At 36.4% G+C, this 22,612-nt stretch overlaps 1 protein-coding gene across 4 annotated transcripts in view; it reads right to left on the bottom strand.

The window, feature by feature from the left end:
• Nucleotides 1-631: 631 nt before the first annotated feature.
• The window catches only part of SEPSECS (Sep (O-phosphoserine) tRNA:Sec (selenocysteine) tRNA synthase), a 37,861-nt gene continuing 15,880 nt past the window's right edge, over nt 632-22,612 (bottom strand). The window contains exons 7-13 of one of the 4 annotated variants that reach the window (XM_023757745.1): nt 18,869-18,998; nt 18,647-18,738; nt 10,290-10,383; nt 8,511-8,601; nt 6,995-7,163; nt 6,364-6,469; nt 632-3,739 (exon numbers count right to left, since the gene is read on the bottom strand). In XM_023757745.1, coding sequence (XP_023613513.1) covers nt 6,371-6,469; nt 6,995-7,163; nt 8,511-8,601; nt 10,290-10,383; nt 18,647-18,738; nt 18,869-18,998 — 675 coding nt within the window. In that variant the 3' untranslated portion in view covers nt 632-3,739; nt 6,364-6,370. Of the gene's footprint in view, nt 3,740-5,642; nt 7,164-8,510; nt 8,602-10,289; nt 10,384-18,646; nt 18,739-18,868; nt 18,999-22,612 lie in introns of those variants that run through there. The other 3 variants (XM_023757744.1, XM_006093269.3, XM_023757746.1) reach the window with 3 other exon arrangements.

Below are 22,612 nucleotides of genomic sequence, written 5' to 3'. Positions count from 1 at the left end.
TATAGCAGTTATTAATGGAAGTGCTGTTTCAGGCACTCATAGTTAACCATTTACATATACTATCATCTCATTTAGTCCTCAATCCTATAAGGTTGTACCCATTTCACTTATGAGACCAAGATTCAGAGAAGTTAAATATGTGAGCTCACATGGTTAATATGTACCAGTGCAGAAATCTAACTCCAAATGAAATGAGAACTTCCTATAAAATTCAAACAGCACAATTTAGAAATGAAATCTGCTGAGGAAGTGATACTAATCTATTTTATTTTCAAATAAAGATAAAGTGCTTCTTCTAGGAAAGACTATCTTCTAAGCACCCAACTGTCTACAGTCAATATATCCTTTACAAAAAGGTTGCTGGAATATCATTTCCTTCCTCTTTAAAAAAAAAAAATCTAACCACTCCCACCCCCTATGACTCATGATTTTCATTGTAAATATGACTTTTCTTGCAGATATCTAGGCAAGGTGATATTGACTAAAAAAGTGGCAAGTAGTTTTGTGTTACTTATCTGTACTTACAGATTTTATCTGTAGCAATGATTAGGTGAAATGATACAATGTACTGTTAATGATTTTTAACATTTTATTTCATGTAATAAATTATAGAATTCATTTTTATCTTTAAACAGTCTACAGCAAAAAATATTTTTGAAAACATCTTTCTCCTTTAGTAAAACAAATAGGTTAGCAGGCTGATGTCAGCTTCAATTCTAATGGCTAAAACCCCCCACAATTACACAGTTAAACATAGTGTTTCTTTACATTTCTCTAAAAGTTCAAGTTGATACCACTTGATAAAAAGAATAGATTTCCATTCTGCATAAGGCCTTAGATTGAACTGTAGAATATTAGGTAGGAAATTATAAAGATATATTTGTTAGCCTTGAACTCATCATCTTACATGTGTATATACTATAATGGCCAAAAGGAGCATGACGGTGAAAAAAGAAAGGCACTAAAAGATGCAGTGGGTAAGTCTTAGTCCTGTATATTATGAGCGGCCGGCCATAAAAGGCATATAATCCACATAATGTGACAGATAAGGACGAAAACAGTTCACAGGAGGTCTTGGGTTTTTTTACTGTTACCAGCAAATTTGATTGTTCTTATCAAACTATTCAGAGGCTATCAAACTTCTGTGAACATCAAGCATGTCAAACCCACGGTCCGCGAGCCGCATGCCTCGTTTATTTGGCCTGTGTTAGCCTTTGAGTTTGACATGCTTGTTGTACATAAACTGGATTACTTTTTAGTTACAAAGTAAGGTTGGCCTCATGAAGTGCACAGGATAACAAAACCATTTAAAGGCTTGGCAGGAATCAGTACATCTTAGAAAGTGGGAAAAGAAAACCCAACTTTTAAATGCACCAAAGGGTATGTATGCAAAACAATTCCTCTGAATGTATATAAAATGAGACTGATCAGCAGTGGTGTCAATTGTTGGCTATTTTCCTCCATGAAAGAACACAAGAATTTAACTCTCGCAGTGAGCTACTTATTCAATATTAAAGTAACATCACTGGTTAAAAAAAATTACCTTTGTTTAATGTAAATTTTACTAAAACCTATCCTAGGCATATCGTCTAAAAATAAAAGCACATCCTATAGCTTAGGCCTCATTAAAGTTCTCATTACGGGGTGGTTAAAGAAACAGAGCCGGACACCAGTTAACCTAAGGCCTACCATGATGCTGGGTTAAAAGGGGGAGACTTAGCTAGAACCACGATGCTGGGTTATATAGGCTCACAAACATTTGTTAAGATAAACCAAGAAGCAATTACGGGCCTATCAGAGGGAAAGCTAGGCAAGATGGCTGAAGACCTCACAGCCGCATGTGACTGGTTTAAGCTCCTCAGATCTGTTGGCCCAAACTTGAAGCAATTATTATCTTGCCTGCTTGAGGACAAGGGTGTGATTCTACCTGATGTTCCTAGTGTTGGGTGGAATGCTGACAACTGGCTGCCAACAGCTTCGGATGACCGATCTGGACTCACTGGGTCCTTAAACATTGTATCAACGCATGTCATGTTCACTACTGACTACGTGGCAGACTTTGCCAAATTGCAACGTGACCATGTGCTACATTTTCAAGCAGCATTCATACATGGTTTCAACCTCCTTGCCTCAATACTGCACTGTCATGAGCTCCAGAAGAAGCGTTCTACCCAACACTGTCATGCAACTCCTATACCCGTGAGATCTTAGAGAAGGGGTGTAGCTTAAGCTGGAGACTATTTATCCAGGGATTCCTTTCTCAAAACTGCCAACTGAGACTACTACTCATATGCCGTCACGGGAAGGCGATCCAGCAATTGCAGTGTCCTATAGACTGGCAGAAGAAATCTTCTTATCATTTGCTCAAGAAGTTAAAGAATTGGGTACTCTTCTTGACTCGGGTCAATCGCCTAAACACTTGGAGAAGTTGTCCCTAAGCCATATTGCCTCTCTCCCTGGACTGTTTATATTTGTGCCATTTTGGTACATGGGGCAAAAATATAGAGGCAAAGTCTTGTCTGTAGCCAGGTATATCAGAGTTGCCTCTTACATACCAACTCTTCTCCAACCCTCAGGTGGGTCACTAAGGCCGTTTATAATCTGCTTGATGTCAATGAGACCTTCCATCTAGCATTTAAGCTCAAGTTGACTCCTGTTATAGCTTAGCCAGACATATCACTCAGGGAGGTGCTCATTTGTAAGTTACTTTTTGTAAGATTGCGACGATAAGTCCTGATGCCACCCAGCTAATGAGGAGGCTAAACATTACCAGGGTTGATAGTCAAGAGGTGCAAGCACCTGACGTGGACTCCTTACTAAGAATGCTGAAGCCTCTAGGCACAATCAGGACAACAATCACTGAGGTAAAGAAAACCACAGAATTTTGCCAAACCTCTCCTTGTCAAGCTCATCATAACGTGAGGTCTTTGCTCACAAGCCCCAACTGGCACTTGTCTGTACTCCTGAAGGCATATATAGCAGTGTTTGTATCCAAAGTACTTGTTCTCTCTCAGGACACTCCCTCTGAGGTCGTTCTAGACCTCTGCCATGTTTGTAGATAATTATTCACACAAACGGTGATGCTAGGTATTCAGAGAGAGTTATTGAAGATCTGTGTGGCGCTACCCAAGAGAATTTGTTGTCTGATTTTTCACTCGCCACTATTACTAGTGCTCAGCACTGCTATGATCATGCTAATTCTAGGATTCAAGGAGCTATCACCTACTGTACCTTCGAAAAGCCTGCATTGGTAGGACCTTGCCAGACTTATCTTGTAACAGGTTACTCAGGGATAACAGCTTATTGGTCTGTCAGAAGCTTCTTCTTTGCATCTTGAGCCTGGTGATTTGTGCTCCTCAGTATGTCCAAAAACTGACGGTATTTTCTGTGCCATTGTTGATGCTACACTGTCAGTACTCAATGCTGTAGTCTTACCCAACTGTTGCCAAGCATGTTCAGTTTGGAAGATCTGATTTCTCCCAGCAAGTTCTTGTTGCTCCAAGGCTAACTCCACTGATCCAGCAACTGCACTGCTATCTGGAGATGCTCCGCAGTGCAATGAAGATGAGGCGAAGGAATCCTCAGACTGATGTTTGCTTGCCCATGGCTTCTGGGGGTGTTCAGGTTTCATTATTTGGGGAAGGATTTCGCATACAAGTTCAATCTGATGTTCCTGACATGGGTTGGGTTGTCCCGCCTTCCAGTTGGGCTCTGGATAGGATGTCACCACTGTTGTAATCTAGTAACCATTGGGACCATTTAAGAAAACAAAAAAGAAAAAGAAAAAGGAAGAAAAAAAAACAGAGCCACAGCAGCGTTATATGCTGGGGCAAAACACTGAAAAAACTTAATTTATATTTAAATTTACCATTCTGTATATCAAATGCCTATTGGTTGAACAAAACTGTATTCAATAATTCACATTCTATAGCTTCATTCATCTAATACACAAAGCTAACTAGAAAGATTTATAGCTGAACACTGAGTTCCTAAGGCTGGTATCACATGTCATTCCCTGACAAAGTGAGAATTCATCAGCTGAGAACATAAGAGCCAAATTGAGAGTTGGATTTAAAATACCTTTCCCTTCTGTGTGTATAAGGAACACATTGCGTAGTGACCTAAAGAATATTTTGTGTTATTCAATTTTCTTTTCTGGGCAGACTACCACAGCACAGTGACTTTAAAAACCCAACTCCAAAACTCTACCTGACAGCCTGAGGAAGAGCAGTTGGGTCACAAAACCAGAGAGGACACCTTAGTCAATGACAGAAAGGCACCATCCTTGGCCCCTGCCAGTTTCAGGACAACTAAGGCCAATGAGGAGGGTTACCAATCAGTACTAGCAATTTAAAATAAACAACTGTTTGTACATACTTTTTCATACTTACATGTAGAAATGGGAGAGAGCAAGGAAAACAACATTGGGGTAAGGTAAAGGAAAGCCTGTATATACAGAACCTACAACTCTTCAAAAACTCTTAGGAATTGTATGATCTCAAGGTCAAATTTAAACCAGCAGGAATAGAACTGGAATTCCAAAGCCTCTGAAAAGAAAGTGCTAATAATAAACACTGCATTTTATGCACAGCTGATTTTATGCACCAGGAATGAAATGTTATAACACATCTATCATTCACATGTGGGCTCATGTAATTTATCTTCAATTAGGGTGATTATCTATTCAGCAGCTGAAGCCTAAGAGCTGCCGATACACTGCAGAAGAAACAACATTTGCTAGTCTCTCTGCTCTGGCCTTTCTTAGATGACAATACCGATCACTTGCCTGTAAAGCAGTTCTGGCTTACACACAGACAAGTTCACTGTCAGCATTTACACCGGCAGCATCACCTCGTTCCCTCTCACAGACTCCAGAGGTTCTGTGCAGACACTTCAGCTTATGGTTCTACAATTCAGTCCCAAATTCACATAGAAAACATGATGCAACTTTTAATCCAGGATTTACTCCTTTAAAATAAGTTGTTAAAGCTCTTTTTTAAAACAGATCTTTACAATATTTGAACTCTAAAGATATATGACATTTATAATTAAGTACTTTATCTCAACAGTCTTGACTCCTAAGGTTGTCAAGCCAGTGTCTAAAGCAGCCGTGGGCAAACTACGGCCCGCGGGCCGGATCCGGCCCGTTTGAAATGAATAAAACTAAAAAAAAAAAAGACCGTACCCTTTTATGTAATGATGTTTACTTTGAATTTATATTAGTTCACACAAACACTCCATCCATGCTTTTGTTCCGGCCCTCCGGTCCAGTTTAAGAACCCATTGTGGCCCTCGAGTCAAAAAGTTTGCCCACCCCTGGTCTAAAGTGTTCTAACTTATACTTTAGTGAGAGTGTATCTGTCTAAGCTCATGTTTAATAACACACATTGCCAATCAAGAAAGAAAAACACAACCCAGAAATCAAGGCAGATTCTCTAGTGCAGTGTTTACAAAAGTATGTTCAATGGATGTCAATAAGTCTTCAGATAAGGATATGTTCAAAGTGGTTTCAAAGGAATTCTTAGAACCTTTACTACGCCAATAAGCAGGTCTGCAAAGTCCCCAAATTATTTGTCCACAAGATCTTTTATCCCCATGAGCACCTCTTAGGAACAACACATCACAGAGCAGGACTTTAGAAACACAGTTTCACCATTTGGTGTATTCAGAAGCTTCACTAATTCCTCAGACTAGGAGACATCAGTCCATTTCTTCAATGACACAAATAATTGTTACAGTCTGGAATTTCAGACTCAGAAAGTGAACATGTGGGCAGGGTCGGGGGTGGGGGGGGGGGTAAACCTGTTTATCACACTACATCATTTTCACTTCCCTAGCAATATATGTTCAGAAATACCCATGGTTAACCACTCTTTCTAATGGCTGTGCACAACACCTGGGCACACTAACCAATATTCAAAGGCTGCTTAAAGCAAAAACAGTGAAATAAAGTTTTCATTTACTCAAATGGAAAGATGCACAAGTGCCATATAAAACAATTTATAATTACATATTTAGAACTGGTAATGCTGGTTACTACCCAGAAGTCTATACCATATAGACAGATAACACTTTAGAGCTATCTTCTTTGAAGCACTATGGAAAATTCTTCCCTTAAGGAGTTAGTTTACTTTAGAGCAGTGTTTCTCAACCTCAGCACTACTGAGATTAGGAGTTGGATAATTCTTTGTTTTGGAAAGTTGTCTTGTCCACTATAGGATGTTAGATGTCAATAGCATCCCACCAGTCGTAACAACCAAAAATATCCCAGATATAAGCAAAAATGTCCCAGATATTTGCTTGGATATAAGCAACTCATCCCCAGTTGAGAACCAATGCTGTTGAGAGAAAATTAAAGCTTACCCCTTGCCTACGCGTCTCTGGGAAGTGTCCATTTTACAGGCACACTGTGACTTGCATACATCCACAAACATCTAGAAATTAGTAGCATTAGAGACCTTTCTAAATTCTGTGTGATCAGAAACAAAAGTAATTTGTGAATGGTAGAGAATAGTTAGGAAGAAACAGTCTACACATTTCAAAAAGTATTGTGGTAATTTTACTGCTCTTATATTAGTAAAAATTATCTGAATCATAATGCTTAACTGACAAATATTTTCACAATTAGAAAAATGCTAATTGTGTATTATAATCCATTAAGGATCATAATGCTTGAGGCTATCTAAGAATAAAAAATATAACAATCATCAATGGCTAAATCAGGCCATATTCTATTCCTTGACCAAACATTCTCCATGACATTCTCAATTCAAAAATTTCAAGACTTGTCTTTAAACTGCGTGCTTATACTGTCACCTCATCATTTCTTTCAAATTATCAAAAAGAAACCCTTCACATGTCATGAAGAAGAATTCTCAAACTTGTCAAGAGATACATTCTCTAGTTTTAAACCCATTTCTTCAATAACCACATCTTCAGTTTTGTCATTGTCAACTCCAGATCCATCACTCTCTCTATTTTGTTCTTTTCTTACAATCTTGAAACACTTGTCCAGTCTCTTTATGAACAAGTCCACATCCTGTGTCTTCATTCCGATGGCTGACGCAGCATTGAGGTAGGCACAAGGGTAATCATTTGTATGTGACATGAAGCCTCGGAAAGTGTAGCCACTCACAGTTTGCACAGCCCCGAGAGGCACAACTCTAAAATGAAAAAAATTTACCAATTTGATATGTCTGGTGGTATTAGAGTATCACCCACAAACAAAAGATAGCTATGTTACTAAGCCTTACATCTACTTCTTAAGAAGTTTATAAACAGCCATAAATCATGGTCTATGAAAAAAAGACTGTCAGCCTTAAACTAAACAGTATACAACACACTCAATTTTACATGGAAAAGTGATTAATATTTACTTATCTCCTATTAAAGAGGTACAAACTCTAGGGACTGCAGACACCTATACATATTCTTCAAAGAGTTAAAAGAAAATTGTTTTGTAGCAAATATGGAATCTGACTTCACATATATATAAACTTTAATGGAATGGTGGAACTAGTACATCAAAATCACTTTGATTAACTGCCATGTATCACCTCAAATAATCAGAAACTAAAATTACACCTATCTGATCAGTGCTATGCAATAAGAGTTTTAAAGCAAGGATCCAAAAGAAATTATGTAACTGCTTACGGTGGGGCAGTGGTCAGCAATCAGTAATGGCACACGCATTTTTTTTAAGCTTGATTTCATTGGCACACTTGACATAAGCAGATTTCTAAGAGTCCTTTTTTATTTCTCAAAGAAGTCAATTAAGACAAACTTAAACATAAAGACAAATAGTGGCAACACTAAAAACAAAGCTAAGAAAACCATTTTAGAAGTATCAAACTATGCTGTGTTATATCAAGGTAAAAGCTGAATTCTCCTAAGATTTTTTTTATTTTAAAAAGTTGTCCTTTGATGTGAAATCTCTAACCTCTGGTAGTCAGAGGAAAGTAATAGAAGAATGTAAATAGGAATACTTAGAACAAGGTATTTCTTTTCAAGTCATTCTTCTTTGACATCATCAAATTAAAAATGAAATTAATTTTTAAACCAGGTACATAAAGGAGCAAAATGTACATTTTTCAAAGACAGTACTTAGACAAGAATTGCATAACATTTTTAGTTTAGGACATGGGCTTTTCCTTAAAAACACTTTCACTTAAATTTAGTAATGAAAATGACATTTCTAACACCGTTAAGTGACATCACTGAAGATTATCTAACAAAAAAAATAAAGACAAACATAGAGAGGTAATGAACTTTTGTTTCTGTATGTCTATTAAAATAAACAAGATTCATATCTTTCTGTGTCTATTTGAAGTGTAGGCAGTCCACAGGTGGGCATATAATAGACTTATAGATTCTCGACCTCAATATTTATTCCACGATGAATTCTCAGGGGTAGTTCAGCATATACTTAGGGGACTATTGTTAAAGAAAGGTACTTTATTAGCCAAATAATTTAAAAAGCCAAATCAATCCAAGCTTTTGAGCATAATTACCTGGCTCCAGAAACCTGTCTGGTAAAAAGCATTGAGCCAAGCTGAGTGACAGCTTTGTCACGGTGCTCATCTAGTGTCTTAAGTGTCATAGCTGAAAAAGAAAAAAGCAGGACAGTGAGCCTTGGTTCACCAGCAAAAAATCACTCAAAAAACAACACTTAATAATGAAGACATTACTTTTGTGTGTGTTAAAATACACATAACATGAAATTACCATGTTAGCCATTTTTAGGGTATGTTCAGTATTGTTAAATACATTCACATTGTGCAACCACCATCCATCCATCCATCCCTATAATTCTTATAATTTTGTAAAACTGAAACTGTATACCTATTATAAAATAACTCCCAATTCTCTCTTCCCTGAGCCGCTGCAACCACCATTATACTTCCTGTCTCTATGATTTTAACTGCTCTAAGTACCTCATATAAATGAAATCACTCAGTATTTGTCTCTTTGTAACTAGTTTATTTCACAGAGACATTACTTTGTATTCATTGTCAAGTGGCATGATTGGTATGCACTTAATAAATTATAGTAAGGATTTGCTTGCATATCAGACAAAAATACATTAATATAAATTAACATACTCAGAATTTCCGTATCACTTCTCTAAAGAGTGAATTTTCCAATTAAACAGATGAAACTATGACATGATCAATATGGCAGTTTAGTCAAATTCAACCATGTTTTAAGAACTTGTAAAATGAGAAAGTGGGATATATTTCAGCACATATAAAATATTAAATAAGATCAACTTCTGCAAATGAAAATGAAAATTATCTTTATGAGATTATGTGAGTAAACTGCACTCTGTTCATACCACCAATCACTGATACTAGGTAACATTTCCTAAGGATGGACTTACCATACTAGGTAGTTTACAAATATAATCTCAACCATTCTTTAATAATTTTGCACGTGAGGATTATTATCTCTATTTTATAGATGGGGAAAGGAAGTTAGGAGCTAGTACATGGCAGAATTGGGATTCAAATTATACCACATCACCTTCTATAGCATCTACATAAATTATAAACCAACAAAGGACTGGCTGGGCCAAATAGTTCTTCATGGAAGCCATTCCTGAAAAAGGTTTAAGTGACAAATGACTATTTACTAACTTTCCTCAGATATACCTGAAATATGAAGCATATTACACTGCACATATTCACAAAGTAAAAGGAATATAATGAAGCTTACAAGTTACTTAATTGCATAAAAGTCAACATTCATATTATGCTATTCAGCAGTTCTTGTCTACATGACAAAAATCATAGCCCCTACACAAAGAAAATTATCATAAATGTAGAATTCGCTAACACAGAGATGCTCAAGAAAACAAACAATAATAGCATTAAAAACAACATAAGAATAGCTTTAACTTCTAATATTATGGTGTTTGTTAACTGACAGAAATTTTTAATATTTATATCGAGTTCTTACTAGCAACCAAATGATTTTCATTAGAAGCAGGAATTAAAGTATTATTTTCTGTCTATTTGCTATAATACTTAATGTTGATTTGAATTCTTTCAGAATATAGTTTTTTTTAATCTTAGAAATACATTAAAGCATTTCCAAAGGCTAACTAAACCTTTTCAATTTACAAATTAATACTGTAATAAATTTAGAAATATCACTGTAACCAGAAGGAATTCATACTCATCTAGAAATACCAGCTTCCTGCTGGGGATGGTTCAGAAGTGCTGATTTTCCTTTTATTTTATTTTTTATTTTTATTTTTTTTAATTTTCCTTTTAAAGGAAAAAAATTACCTAAAGATATGGGGTTGTGAGGTGTATGCAGCAGTCTTTCATCGTAGGCTTCGGCCAGCTTCTTCAGTTGGATAGACAAATATGAAAACATTTCCTGCAATAAGAAAATGTTACACTTGAAAATCAAATAAGTATGTATTGAAACCTGCCAAATTTAATAAGACAAAATCTGACTGGTGTAAAGTCTGTGACATAAATTAAATTAAACTCATCCATGTGCCCCAGGAGCAATTCTTTACTTTGCTGCACTATAGTGAGATTCAAAGCTGCCACAATTATCAGAAACCACAGGATTTAGGTAAAGAAGGCGATGAACCAGCACATTTCCTGCTTTGGGGCTATCATGTATCCGTCACAAATTCATCCTCTTTTCAGAACCTCCAGGGCTCCTGCTCTAGTCCAAGTAGCTGTCGATCTCTGCCCTGGACCACAACAATACATTCTAAATGATTTCCCTGCCGCCCTTCCAGCCCCTCGACAATCTGTTCTACACACGGAATGGTCTTTTAAAAGCATAAATCAGGCCATGTCCCTCCCAATGACTACCTCCTATAAGGATAAAAATACAAACTCTTCACCCATAAGGCCCTGAACGATCTGGCTCAGCCAACAAGCACAACTCAGCAACTTACTACAGTGCCAGCCACATCGGCCTCCTTTCCAACAGCTGAACATGCCAAGCTCATTCTAGTGTCAGAACCTTCATGCCTGCTTCCCCTGGACTCAGAAGCTCTTCTCCAGTCATTCCGTGAGTGGTCCCTTTTGACACAGACTAAGAAGACCTTCCTTTATTACTTCCCCATTAAAGTTGCTTGAAGACTGTCCATTCTCAACTCTCAATCTCATTCCAACATCATTACTTATTTTGGTGTATTATACTTACCACAACCTGAAATTATCTCATTTATTTGCTTAAATGAATACTGCTTATGACAATTTACTAGAATGGAAAAACTCCCTGAAAGGAAGGACTCTGACTTCTTCACCACTGTTTCCTCAACACCAAGAAAAATGTGCCAAGCTTTTAGAATGAAAGTAACTTAGGAAGAGGTAGTTTAAAATGCATTTCTTTTAAATCATATAAACTTAATATTAACAATTCTCTAAACTCAATTTAAAAAGAGCAACTAAAAACTAAATATTGTATTCATGATCCTACTCTAGAGAACAATGCACAGCTAATAGTAGAAAATAAGGGAAAAATTTTTTTATAAGTACAAAATTTCATGTGCACATGTAAGAAGTGGGAGTTCAACCAAGTTACATATAAATATTAAATTGGCAACTGTGTGACCTAAAATTATACCTTTTTCTCCTAGTAAGCCCTTTCCAAAGTTTTGAAATGAAAATCTGTCCGCAAAAGTCTGCCCCTGAACAACCCATTTGCACTGACCTCCTCCAGCCAAAGTCAAAACCTATAAAGTCTATACACCTAAGAGCCCAGGGCCAACAGAGTACCCTGATGTGGAGACGGCAGGAAATGATGCTTCTCTAATTTCCAAGGTCACAAAAGCTGCTTCCGTTTTCTGTAAGGTAAGGGTTGCAGAGTCTGATCCCACACTGGGACTCAGAATAGCTTTTTCATGTCTAAAGCACATAGACGACTAACTCCAACCGTTGTTAGGTAAAGATTAAGAGAAGAGAAAAATTTCTACCAAGTTTATAAATTATTAATGAACCTACTGAAGACCACAAAACAATGTTGACACAATATATTTTATATGCTGACCTGAAATTTTTTTTAGCTAATTGTTGTTCTTGAATTTTTAGGGTATAATATCAATCTCGGCATGACAGAAATACGAAATCTTAGATCACTAAAAGAAGTTGATATTTTTATATTTAAAAAGTTAACATCCACATTTGTCCTATCTATTGAGCATGTAGAGAAATATTTAAGGAGACAAATGTTATCACCAGAAACAGAAAAAAAAAAGTTGTAGTAGGTATCTTTTTTTTTAACTTACTTTTTATTGTTGACACTATTACAGATGTTTTCATTCCCTTCCCCCCTTTACCACTTCCACCCAGCCCTCGCCAGACCCCTTCCCTCTGGCCATCACCACACTCGCGGTAGGCATCTTTTCTTAGACATATAAAAATTTCTGATCCCTCCTTCTTAAACTAGTTTCAATATTCACTTCAGAAGATGAAACAACAAAATAGAATAAAGAAGTTAAGAGTTTTCCAGCAACTGAAACAATTCATAATCTTTCAGCACACCAGTATTAAAAAGTCATGTTTTAATTTAGATATTGATTTTTTCATCTCTATTACAAGCCAAAGTCTTAATCTGCACCTGTCTCTCTTATTCTTATAAATCAACCTCTGAGCAGAAATAAATCTGATAGTCCAGAAATACCTTTCACAGACTCCTACGTTCCCCCCCTCCAATAGAAACAAGAAAACAACAACACATTTTAGAATTGAAGACCAATTTGAAATATTATTCTACCTAGTATGGCTGCCACAGTAATCACCAATGTGGTCACACTTATAGACACAACTGAACCTGAACAACACAGATTTGAACTGTACAAAGCCATATACATGCAAATTGTTTTCAATAAATACAGTCGGCCCTCTGTATCGCAAGTTCACATCCACAATTAAACCAACCACAAGTAGAAAAAAGTATTTCGATCCATGGTTTGGAATCTGTGGATAGGGAAGGCCTACTGTATACATTGCTCTACGCCCTTTTTATAGGAGGGACGAGGGCATCTGCAGATTTCGATATGAGGGGAGGGTCCTAGAACCAATCCCCCACAGATACCAACAGCCACTGTAGTTAAGTTTTAGAGGAATCAAAAGTTATACGTGGGTTTTGAACTGCACAGGGTGTTGGCACCCCTAACCCCCATATTGTTCAAGAGTCAACTGTACTTAATTTGTACTTAGCTACTTCTAAAAAGAGAAATGTTTCCTTAGTAACACCCCTAGTGGTGCTTTTAAACTTATTACTGCATACATGTCAATTAAAAAACTGAGATTTTTCCCAATGTTCAATTGGGAAAATACTTTAACAAATACTTTAACATATCAGTTTTAACTAAATTAGTTCTATCAATCACTTGCTAATACCACTAGAATTCAGTTTTAACTGCAGCTAACATTAGGATAAAAATCTTTAAACAGTAAGCATAATACTAAGGTAACTAAATCTCATATCACTACTATGGGAGTAATCAGAAAAAAAAGAAAATATTTATGAATCAAGTTCACATCCATCTGCAAGTATTTATAGTATCTCTACTCTGTGTAAAGGGTTATGAGAGGTAATCCAATAAGCAAAGAGGCTTAAATTATCTGAAAGCACGATATACTGAATCCTACAATATTCCACATATTAAGGTCCTAAATGTTCTCCCATTAATATCACTACCTTTAAAATAGATCGTTTAGGAGACTGTACCATTATTTCCTACACTAATACTTAGCTAAGCAGTTTTTTACCTGATATATTAAAGGCACTACAGAACCTGCTTGGCTTTTTTTTGCTACAGTTAAATCTATAGCTGACATTTATTATAAAATACTTCTGTAAAGGGAGAAATTTATTAGCACCCCAAGCAAATATATATAGAGAGATTGTACTTAAAAGAAATGAAATATTATTGATTTTCTATGTCATTTTTGCTGTATTTAACTTAATTTTAAAAGACTCTTCACTACAGATAAACTGAGCTGTATACCTGAATGCTAATGTCAGCTATATTTTCAGAATAAAAATACAAAACTTTACACCATAGTTCAAGATGTTAATGGAGGAGAAGTTGAATTATATTAAGCATTACCTTTCCTATGGCCTTTTGTAAATTGATTTGCAGTCATGAAGCCCAACATTCAGCCTACCCCTCCCCATAACCCAAAGTTGTGCATAATTCACTGTTTTAATGAAAAAGGTCTTATGTAATCATGTTTTTTAAAACATACTGTTTCATGTTCAGCTTAAGATATAAATAGAACTTTGAATATTACTACAGTATGCCTCACAAGGTGGGTAATACATCAAAAGGAAAACATAACAAATAGTCTAATCTTTCATTGGTAACATGAAAGGATGGATGGACAACCGGCTGCAAAGATGTCCATATTTGAAGATAACAGTACAAATGCAATGTGCTGCTCTCTATGATTGTGGCCAAATTAAAGGATCCAGACACACTCGGCAGTCTTTGCATCCTAGGCTAAAGTACAGCTTTCAAACTCTTCTGTTGTGGTCCCACATACAGGCCTGAAATCTCATGCTTTTGTTGAGATTCAACCACTCCACGTTTAGGGCTGCAGGTCTTCTAATGTTTCCAAACCCAGCTTTGCTATAGAATATTGTTTGGCCTAGATGTCTGATGTTCTTTTATAATGTAGTTTGTCCTCCAAGTGTCAACTACAAATTCCAGCCCCTGGAGCAGCCATTTGCTGCCATCCTCTTTCTGCACTTGTCCAATTCAGCAGATATTTGCAACCATGATTACCTGCCTGACCTGTCAACAAAGCACTCTTCTAAAAGGAAAGCTAAGCAGAATCATGGTCTTCTCCAGCAAAACAGAGGAGGATAAACTTCTAAGACTGATCTTTCTGTTTGCTTAGAGAAACTCAAAGAAACAGTCTCTTAAATTTAACCTCTTTCCTTAAAGGCTGTTTCAGTTAAATTCCTGGTCATTTCTCCCGTCAATGAAGCAGTGTGTTGAACCAGAAGGGGCTGAGGGCAAAGAGGCTCAATTCACACACATAGTTCCACTTCCTCTGATCCTTTCACCCTTCAAAAGAGACAGCTTGAGAAGGAATGGCTTCAAGCTGAGTTCTTGTCTGCCTCTACTGTGAGAAAGATAAAGCCTTATCTGAAAAGATACACTAGATGAAATAACCTCTAAAAATATCATTCTGGTGAATAAGGGCACAGAATAAAAAAATTCCAAGTTCTCTTTTAACACTCCTTTTTTTAGTACGCAATAACACCAATAATATAAAAAGGAGCTCTCAGTGATGGTATATAAATAGCTCTGGCTGGAACAAAATAGCTTTGCCTCAGCTTCTCCAGAGCTGAACCAATAAACTATCACGATTAAATTTTCACAGTTCAAAAGCAAGTCCATTTAAACAACAGAGGCTCTTACTTCTGCAACAAATCCAATAAAAAAACAATATTTATGCTACATATATGCAATTATGGTTTATGGAGGACATCGACATTTTTCAATGAAAAGACTTGCCTGTTGAATGAAGTTGTAAAAGAACAATTTTATTTACTTACAGTGACAGAGTTCTCAAATGAGCATTCTAATGTTTGAAGTCTACTACTGCAGATAAACTGTATTCTAAGTCTCTATTAAAAATTTTTAAATAAAACCAATTAACACAGAACAGAGCCTTTGGAGTTTTACATACCTCCACTAGATAAGAATGGGGCAGTCACAAGATCATCATTTTTATGGCTCAAGTGCCTAATACAGAGCAGGCAAACACTCCCCTGATACTGGAAGCAGTGAGAGCAGAGTGGTCAGACAGAAAGTAGAGACGGTAGCACCACACTAACCTGAGTTTCAATGGCAGTTCTGGCACTTACATGTGGTCCCTGAGCAAGTATTTAACTTTTCTGAGCCTCAATTTCATTTGTAAAATGGGAATAATGCCTACCTCAGAAACTTAGTCTGAGTAATATGAAATCATGAATATAATAAACCTAGCAGAGTTCCTGGAATACAGCATACATTCATAAAAATGTTTTCCCCATCCACCTACTTTTCCCTTAGCCTAAAAGAGGTTTCACGTTAAAATAACGAACATTACCTAGCAGGACTCCTATAGACTCATACTAATACCCGGTAGCTACAATCCTATCCTTATTCTGTCCCTGTTTATTCCACTCTACTCTATCTAGTTAAAAAGAAAAGAACAGCCCTAACTGGTTTGGCTCAGTGGATAGAGTGTCAGCCTGTGGACTGAAGGGTCCCAGGTTCGATTCCGGTCAAGGGCATATACCAGTACCTTGGTTGCAGGCACATCCCCAGTAGGGGGTATACAGTAGGCAGCTGATGGATGTTTCTCTTATCAATGTTTCTAACTCTCTATCCCTCTCCCTTCCTCTCTGTGAAAATCAATAAAATATATTTTTTTAAAAAGAAAAGAACAAAGTTCTGGGTGTTACAAAGAGAGCTGCTGCTTGCCATCTGACAGAGGTAGAAATGGATAAGGTAGCATGAAATTGAAGAGACCATCATCTTAAATTTTTCAGCCTTACAAAATGTTTGACTTATAAATTACCAATGTGACTTGTACTCGATTATTAAATTACAGGCCAATTACCATGATTATAATGCCATGGCCCAGGAAATAACTATTTTATTTTAAGAAATATTTACAGTTTTTTAAAACCAGAAGTGGTCTGAGATAGTTGATTCTTTCACAAACAAGAAAATAAAATCTGCAAATTCAAGTACCTTTTTCATAGAGAAACAACTAGTTAGGAAAGAGCTAAGACCCACTGGTATCTGATACAACTAAACTTTGAAGTGACAGTTTACCTCACCTACAAACAAAAGCTTCATCTGTCCTTTGAAGAAGGTTCCTTGAAGATTTTGAGGTCTTCTCTTGGCTACTACAATCTATGGCCATGATGATTACTTTATGAGAGTTTATCAAACTGAAGTTCTATTCTAATCATTTAAATTTTTTTCTCAGGTTTATCAAGGCATGATTTACATACAGTAAAATTTCAAATGTCCACTTTTCAGGTGTCCACTTCTATTAATTTTGAAAAACATATTAACAGTCATTAAACTACTTCCACAATTTATCACAATAGTTCCCTCCCCAACCCAAGTCACTGGCAACCATTCATCTTTTTTCTGTCCTGATATTTTTTGCCTTTTCCAGCATGGCATGTAAATGAAACCATATAAAAAATATGGAGAACTTAAAAAAAATTTTTAAAAGTTTTTAAAAAATGTAGAACTTTTGAGTTTGATTTATCTCATTTAGCATAGTGCATTTGAGAATCATTATGCTGTTGAATATATTAGTAAGTCTGTTCCTTTTTATTGCTGTGTATGTATGTACCACAATTTGTTTATACACCAGATGATGGACATTTGAGTTATTTCCAGGTTTTGGCAATTAAGAATAAAATCATTATAAACACTGATGTCTAGATTTTTGTACAGGCATAAATTCTCATTTCTCTTAAGTAGTAAGAGGTAGGATGGTTAGTTTACATGGTAAGTGAATGTTTAACTTTATAAGAAACTGCCAAAGTGTTTTCCAAAGTTGCTGTACCATCAGCAATGTCTGAGTTCTACTTGCTTAAGATCTCAGCCAAGATTTAAAGTGTCAGGTAGCTGTTGTTGTGTTTTTTTTATAGTAGCCCTTTTAATAGGTGTGTATGTAGTGGTATCTCACTGTGGGCTTAATTTGCATTTCCCTAATGACTAATGATACTTAGCATCTTTTCTTATTCATGTAAATTTTAAGAGATATCCTCACAAGTAAATAATTACTTTCCTATAGACTGAATAAGTGGGGTAGGGGAACTAGGGTAAAATAGGGCACAAAAACTTTATAACTTATCCATATTCATAAAGCTGTTGAGAGGATCTGATAATAAAAATATTTTAAAATATGTAAAGTATTATTAGAAAATCCAAGGTGCTATAATTACTACTAAGTACTAAAAAGTTATACAGACACAAACATTGCACCAGGGGCCTCTAGTCCTCCCAGAAGAGAAATGAATGAATCATCTTAGTCTGACTCACCCTGCCAATACTGTCTCTGTCTACAGTTTGGAGCTGTCCTGAATTAAGCTAATTTTTAGTGTTAAAGACAAAGCCCAGTTTTCAAGCACAAATGTCACTTTTTTTTTCAAAGTCAATATAACCAATGAGTTCAACATTCCAATAATGGCAAGGGATAAATTTATTATTTTAGAATGAGAAACTGGCCAACTTCTGACCTGGTTCTTCCTTCTTTGACTGATGTCTCATGCCTAAACAAGTCTCCAGGCTTCCAAAAACTAAAAAGAAAAGCCTTTTCCATTTGTCTTTCAAGAACCTCTATCTAAATGATAAATGAATTGAATTTTACTGAACTAATAAGAATCCCTGATATAGGAGTTTCTCAAGACAAACAAAAAAAAGCAAAATCACCTGTCCAAGATTCCTCAAATATCTGGATAAACAGGATGACAATGACTAATTGCAAACCATCTATGGTAGTTCCAGATCAAGTATATCCCGCAGGACTGTACTAGATATCTATTATCCAAAGTGATAAACCAATAGGCAAAAACACCAATGATTTGGAGTACCGTCCAAATACTAGTCAGGAGTATTATTTTATAGCTAAAAGGAAAAGCTTACCTTTCTTTCTTTTAATAGCTTCTTATAGCCATTTGATCCAAGTGATAATAAAGTAATAAGGACATCTAAAGAAGGTGAAGCTGAAGCTCTTCCTGAAATAAGAACAAGTTACACTCAGGAGAGTAAAAAAGCTTTGGAAATTCAGATTTATTATAGTAGTCTATGTACAAATGGATTTTTGTTTATTAGGTACTTTTTCTGAAGAGCAACTAATTTATTTACCTGGATACATCTTGCTGATTTCCTGAATGAAGGAATCATTAAAGCCAGCAATTATAGCGCCACCTACTGGAACCATAAAATTTTTGTCCAAGCTCTGAACGAAAGCGTCTATTCTACCAACCCGAGCCCCCTAGAATGAAATAACATGTAGTTTTACATATTCATTTCTAGAAGAAGAGACAACAATAGCTATTAATGAATAAATACCATTAAAATAATGCAGAAAATAAACAATTTCTTTGCAAAAATACCAGTAATATATTTTTAAGTATTAAACTGAGTTTTTAAATGCTCCGCCTTATATGTGTAAGAGCACTTTATAGTTTACAACCTGCTTTCACACAAAAATCATTGAATCTTCACAACAACACTGTGAGAAAGGCAGGGTTTCAATATTAGTTCAGGTGGAAACTACAATGAAACAGAGCTTTTCACACCTTAAAATTGGGTATTAGAGTGTGGATTCCTCCTGTGCCTCTCATCTCTGATCTTCTATTAGGCAATAAATGTCATCAGTGGGCCCTAAAACTATTAAGTAATTGTAAGCACCCTCTGGGAGGTTAAGAGTGGCCACCATAATCTAATGGACTGCAGCCACCCATGCTGCCAATCAATTAGCTACACATTGAAGTGCCCCTCTTTGATTCTTGGATAACCTACTAACTGCATGATCACTCAAAGCAATAATTCTGCTCCTACCACCACTCAGATAACAAAAGAGAAAAAGAAATTTTTATTTTTAACATCACCTAATGGATTTTTTTTGTATACTCTTGGCAATGTTTCTACATTAACTCATGATTCCTAATGTTATCATCTTAGATGATCTCATTCCACTGCAAATGAACTTCAAGTGAAAATCTAATATTCTAGTGAAAAATTGAATACTTACTTACCAGAAATATAAAACCAACACAGTCCCCATCCAACACAGTCTATGACCTTCTGTCTAATGTGCTTCAATTTTCTCCTCTTAAAAATAGAGATACTATCTAAATTTCAACTAAGATAGTTTATTTGCTTTATCTGTGGGGACAGATTTTCAATCTGTATTCAGAATCTACATTCCTACTAATATAACCGCCTTTGACCTTCAGCTTCACACTTTCTCTCCACGTCCATATCTCAGAAAGAATGGAAGCAGCAGAGAGCTGCTCTATCTCGGAGACCAGATCCAGGCAACAGGGAGAAGCTGCAAAGGCTGCAGGCTATCACATGATTAAGTCTCCACCTTCCCGTTACTCTTCTAATTCTTCATAAACTGTGATCAGAGAAAATCTCACATCACAGGAAAACAGAAGCATGTAAGACTAATAGAATAAATAACTGAAAAACATACAAAATAATAGTACATAAAATAAAGTGGAAGTTACAGTTGCCTTTTATGAACATTTAAGTACTACTGTCCAAGGCTTCCTGAGAGAAACATGAACCTAAATTGGGAGCAGAATTACTAAGAACAATCAGTGTGCCAGCCTTTGCTAAGCCCCTTCACCACTAAACACAGAAAGCCCTGAAAGGGCAGCACACCTTGTGGCAAGGAAAGACAAGCTGGACCTAATCCCAGAAAGGGTATACAGACCTCATGCTCCATTATCAAAGAGCAGGAAAAAAAGATTTGAAGGATGGAAGCGATTAAATCGAATAGGAAACACAGAAGTATGTTCTATGAAGTAAAGAGTTGCCATTTATCGGTTCATCCATTTACTCATTTATTCATAGAACAAATATGTGGGCACTTAACATTTGCCAAACATTGTTCTAGGTTCTGGGGATAGCAGCAGTGAATAATACTAACCGCTGACCCTTGAACAATGCGGGGAATAGGGGTACTGTGTGCGGAGAATAACTGAAATTGGCCCTCCACATATGCAGATTCCCAACTGCCTGATTCCAGGAGAGGATCCTGGATCACTCCATCTACTGACACCACCACCCCCCCGCCCCTCGCCAAAAGATGAGGGCATTAACCAAGACCTGTCATACTTATTGTTTACTGTCTGCTTCTGCTCCATAAGGACGGCATTTTGTTGTACTCACTACTGCATCCCTAGCATCTATCCTGTTGCCAGGCATATCAGTGGGAACCCCATAAATATCTGTTGAATGAACTGACAATTAGGTCCGTGAATAAGTAGTATAAGACCTACTTCTCTCAAATTCTTAATATGCAAAGTTGCTGCTCCCTACACTTTGGATCTTTATAATCCATTCGGACTCTAAATGTCTGAATTAATTATATGTATTTTTGTAATTCTACTATATCCCCTACCCTCTATTAAGCTGTCTTAACATCCGTATTCCATGAGTCTCCTAAATTAGTCAGTTCAGTATATAATCGTAAGTATGGGTTCTGCAAAGCTAACTTCCTGGGGACTACATGTGCATATAGGATGTTCTGTATGCTCAGCGTTAAGTCGTTTGGAGGCACTGCCCCTTAAAAAAAGAGAATCCTGACACATTTTAGTTATAGCTCTTGCTTCACTGGTTGCCTCATTATTGTAATACATGCTTCCCAAGAAAGTATTTGCAGTTTTAGTACTTTGTCTTTTAGAGCAAAATAAAAGTTTCGGATCTTGGGCAAGTCACTAAATCCAGCTGAGTTTGCTTCTTCATTTGTAGAATGAAAACAATAAGAAGTACACCTTAAATTGTTAGGTTAAGCCCCTGGTCGGCAAACTGTGGCTCACGAGCCACATGCGGCTCTTTGGCCCCTTGATTGTGACTCTTCCATAAAATACCACTTGCGGGCGCGCACGTACAGCGCGATTGAAACTTCGTGGCCTATGTGCAGAAGTCGGTATTTTGTGGAAGAGCCACACTCAAGGGGCCAAAGAGCTGCATGTGGCTCGCGAGTCGCAGTTTGCCGACCACTGGGTTAAGTTAACAAACTTGAAAAGTCTAACAGGATGCTTGGCACATGGTGGGTAATGAGTAAATAGTATATATTATTAATAAAAATTTATTAGGGAGAATTAAAGCTAACTAATTTTTTTTAGAATGACATGAAACAGCAACCAGCCCTCAGTAAGATCCAAGTACTTATTTGATTTAAAGGAACTGTGCCGCCCTTGCTGGTTTGGCTCAGTGGATAGAGCGTCAGCCCTGAAGGGTCCTGGATTCAATTCTGGTCAAGAGCACATGCCCAGGTTGCAGGCTCGAGTCCTAGTAGGTGTCGAGGCAGCCAATCAATGATTCTCTCTCATCATTGATGTTTCTATCTCTCTCTCCCTCCCTCTCCCTTTCTCTCTGAAATCAATAAAAAAATATATTAAAAATAAATAAATAAAAATAAATAAATAAACAAAGGAACTGTGCCACCACCTCTATTTGTGAGGGGAACTTTGGGGAAAATGGAATGTTTATGTACTGCTTTATTTTATTGTGAATAAATGATAATTTTAGAAGTTAACACAGTAACTCCAACAAGTTTTAAAAATAGCTACATTTTTAAAAATTTATTCACCTATCTTATAGTGTTATTATCTCATTAAAATTTTAGTAAAACCATCTCATGAAGAGAAGTGGTGACAGAGTACAGTATTCCTGATTCACAACTACAAGGGAAACTTTTATATTATATCCTGAAGCTCATTTTCTTTTAGTCTTAATCTCTTTGAATATGCCACCAGATTTCTAGTATTCAAAAATATGTGTGAGCACCAAAAGAGTACTTCCAGGTTAGTAAACAACATTGCAGTAAATGTAAATGAGCCATTAAAATTATCATTATAAAACTTTATA

Source organism: Myotis lucifugus, unplaced genomic scaffold (assembly GCF_000147115.1).
Source record: "Myotis lucifugus unplaced genomic scaffold, Myoluc2.0 scaffold_112, whole genome shotgun sequence".
Lineage (NCBI taxonomy): Eukaryota > Metazoa > Chordata > Mammalia > Chiroptera > Vespertilionidae > Myotis > Myotis lucifugus.
Note: the sequence above shows the minus strand (reverse complement) of the source record. Positions and strands in the feature narration are given on the sequence as shown.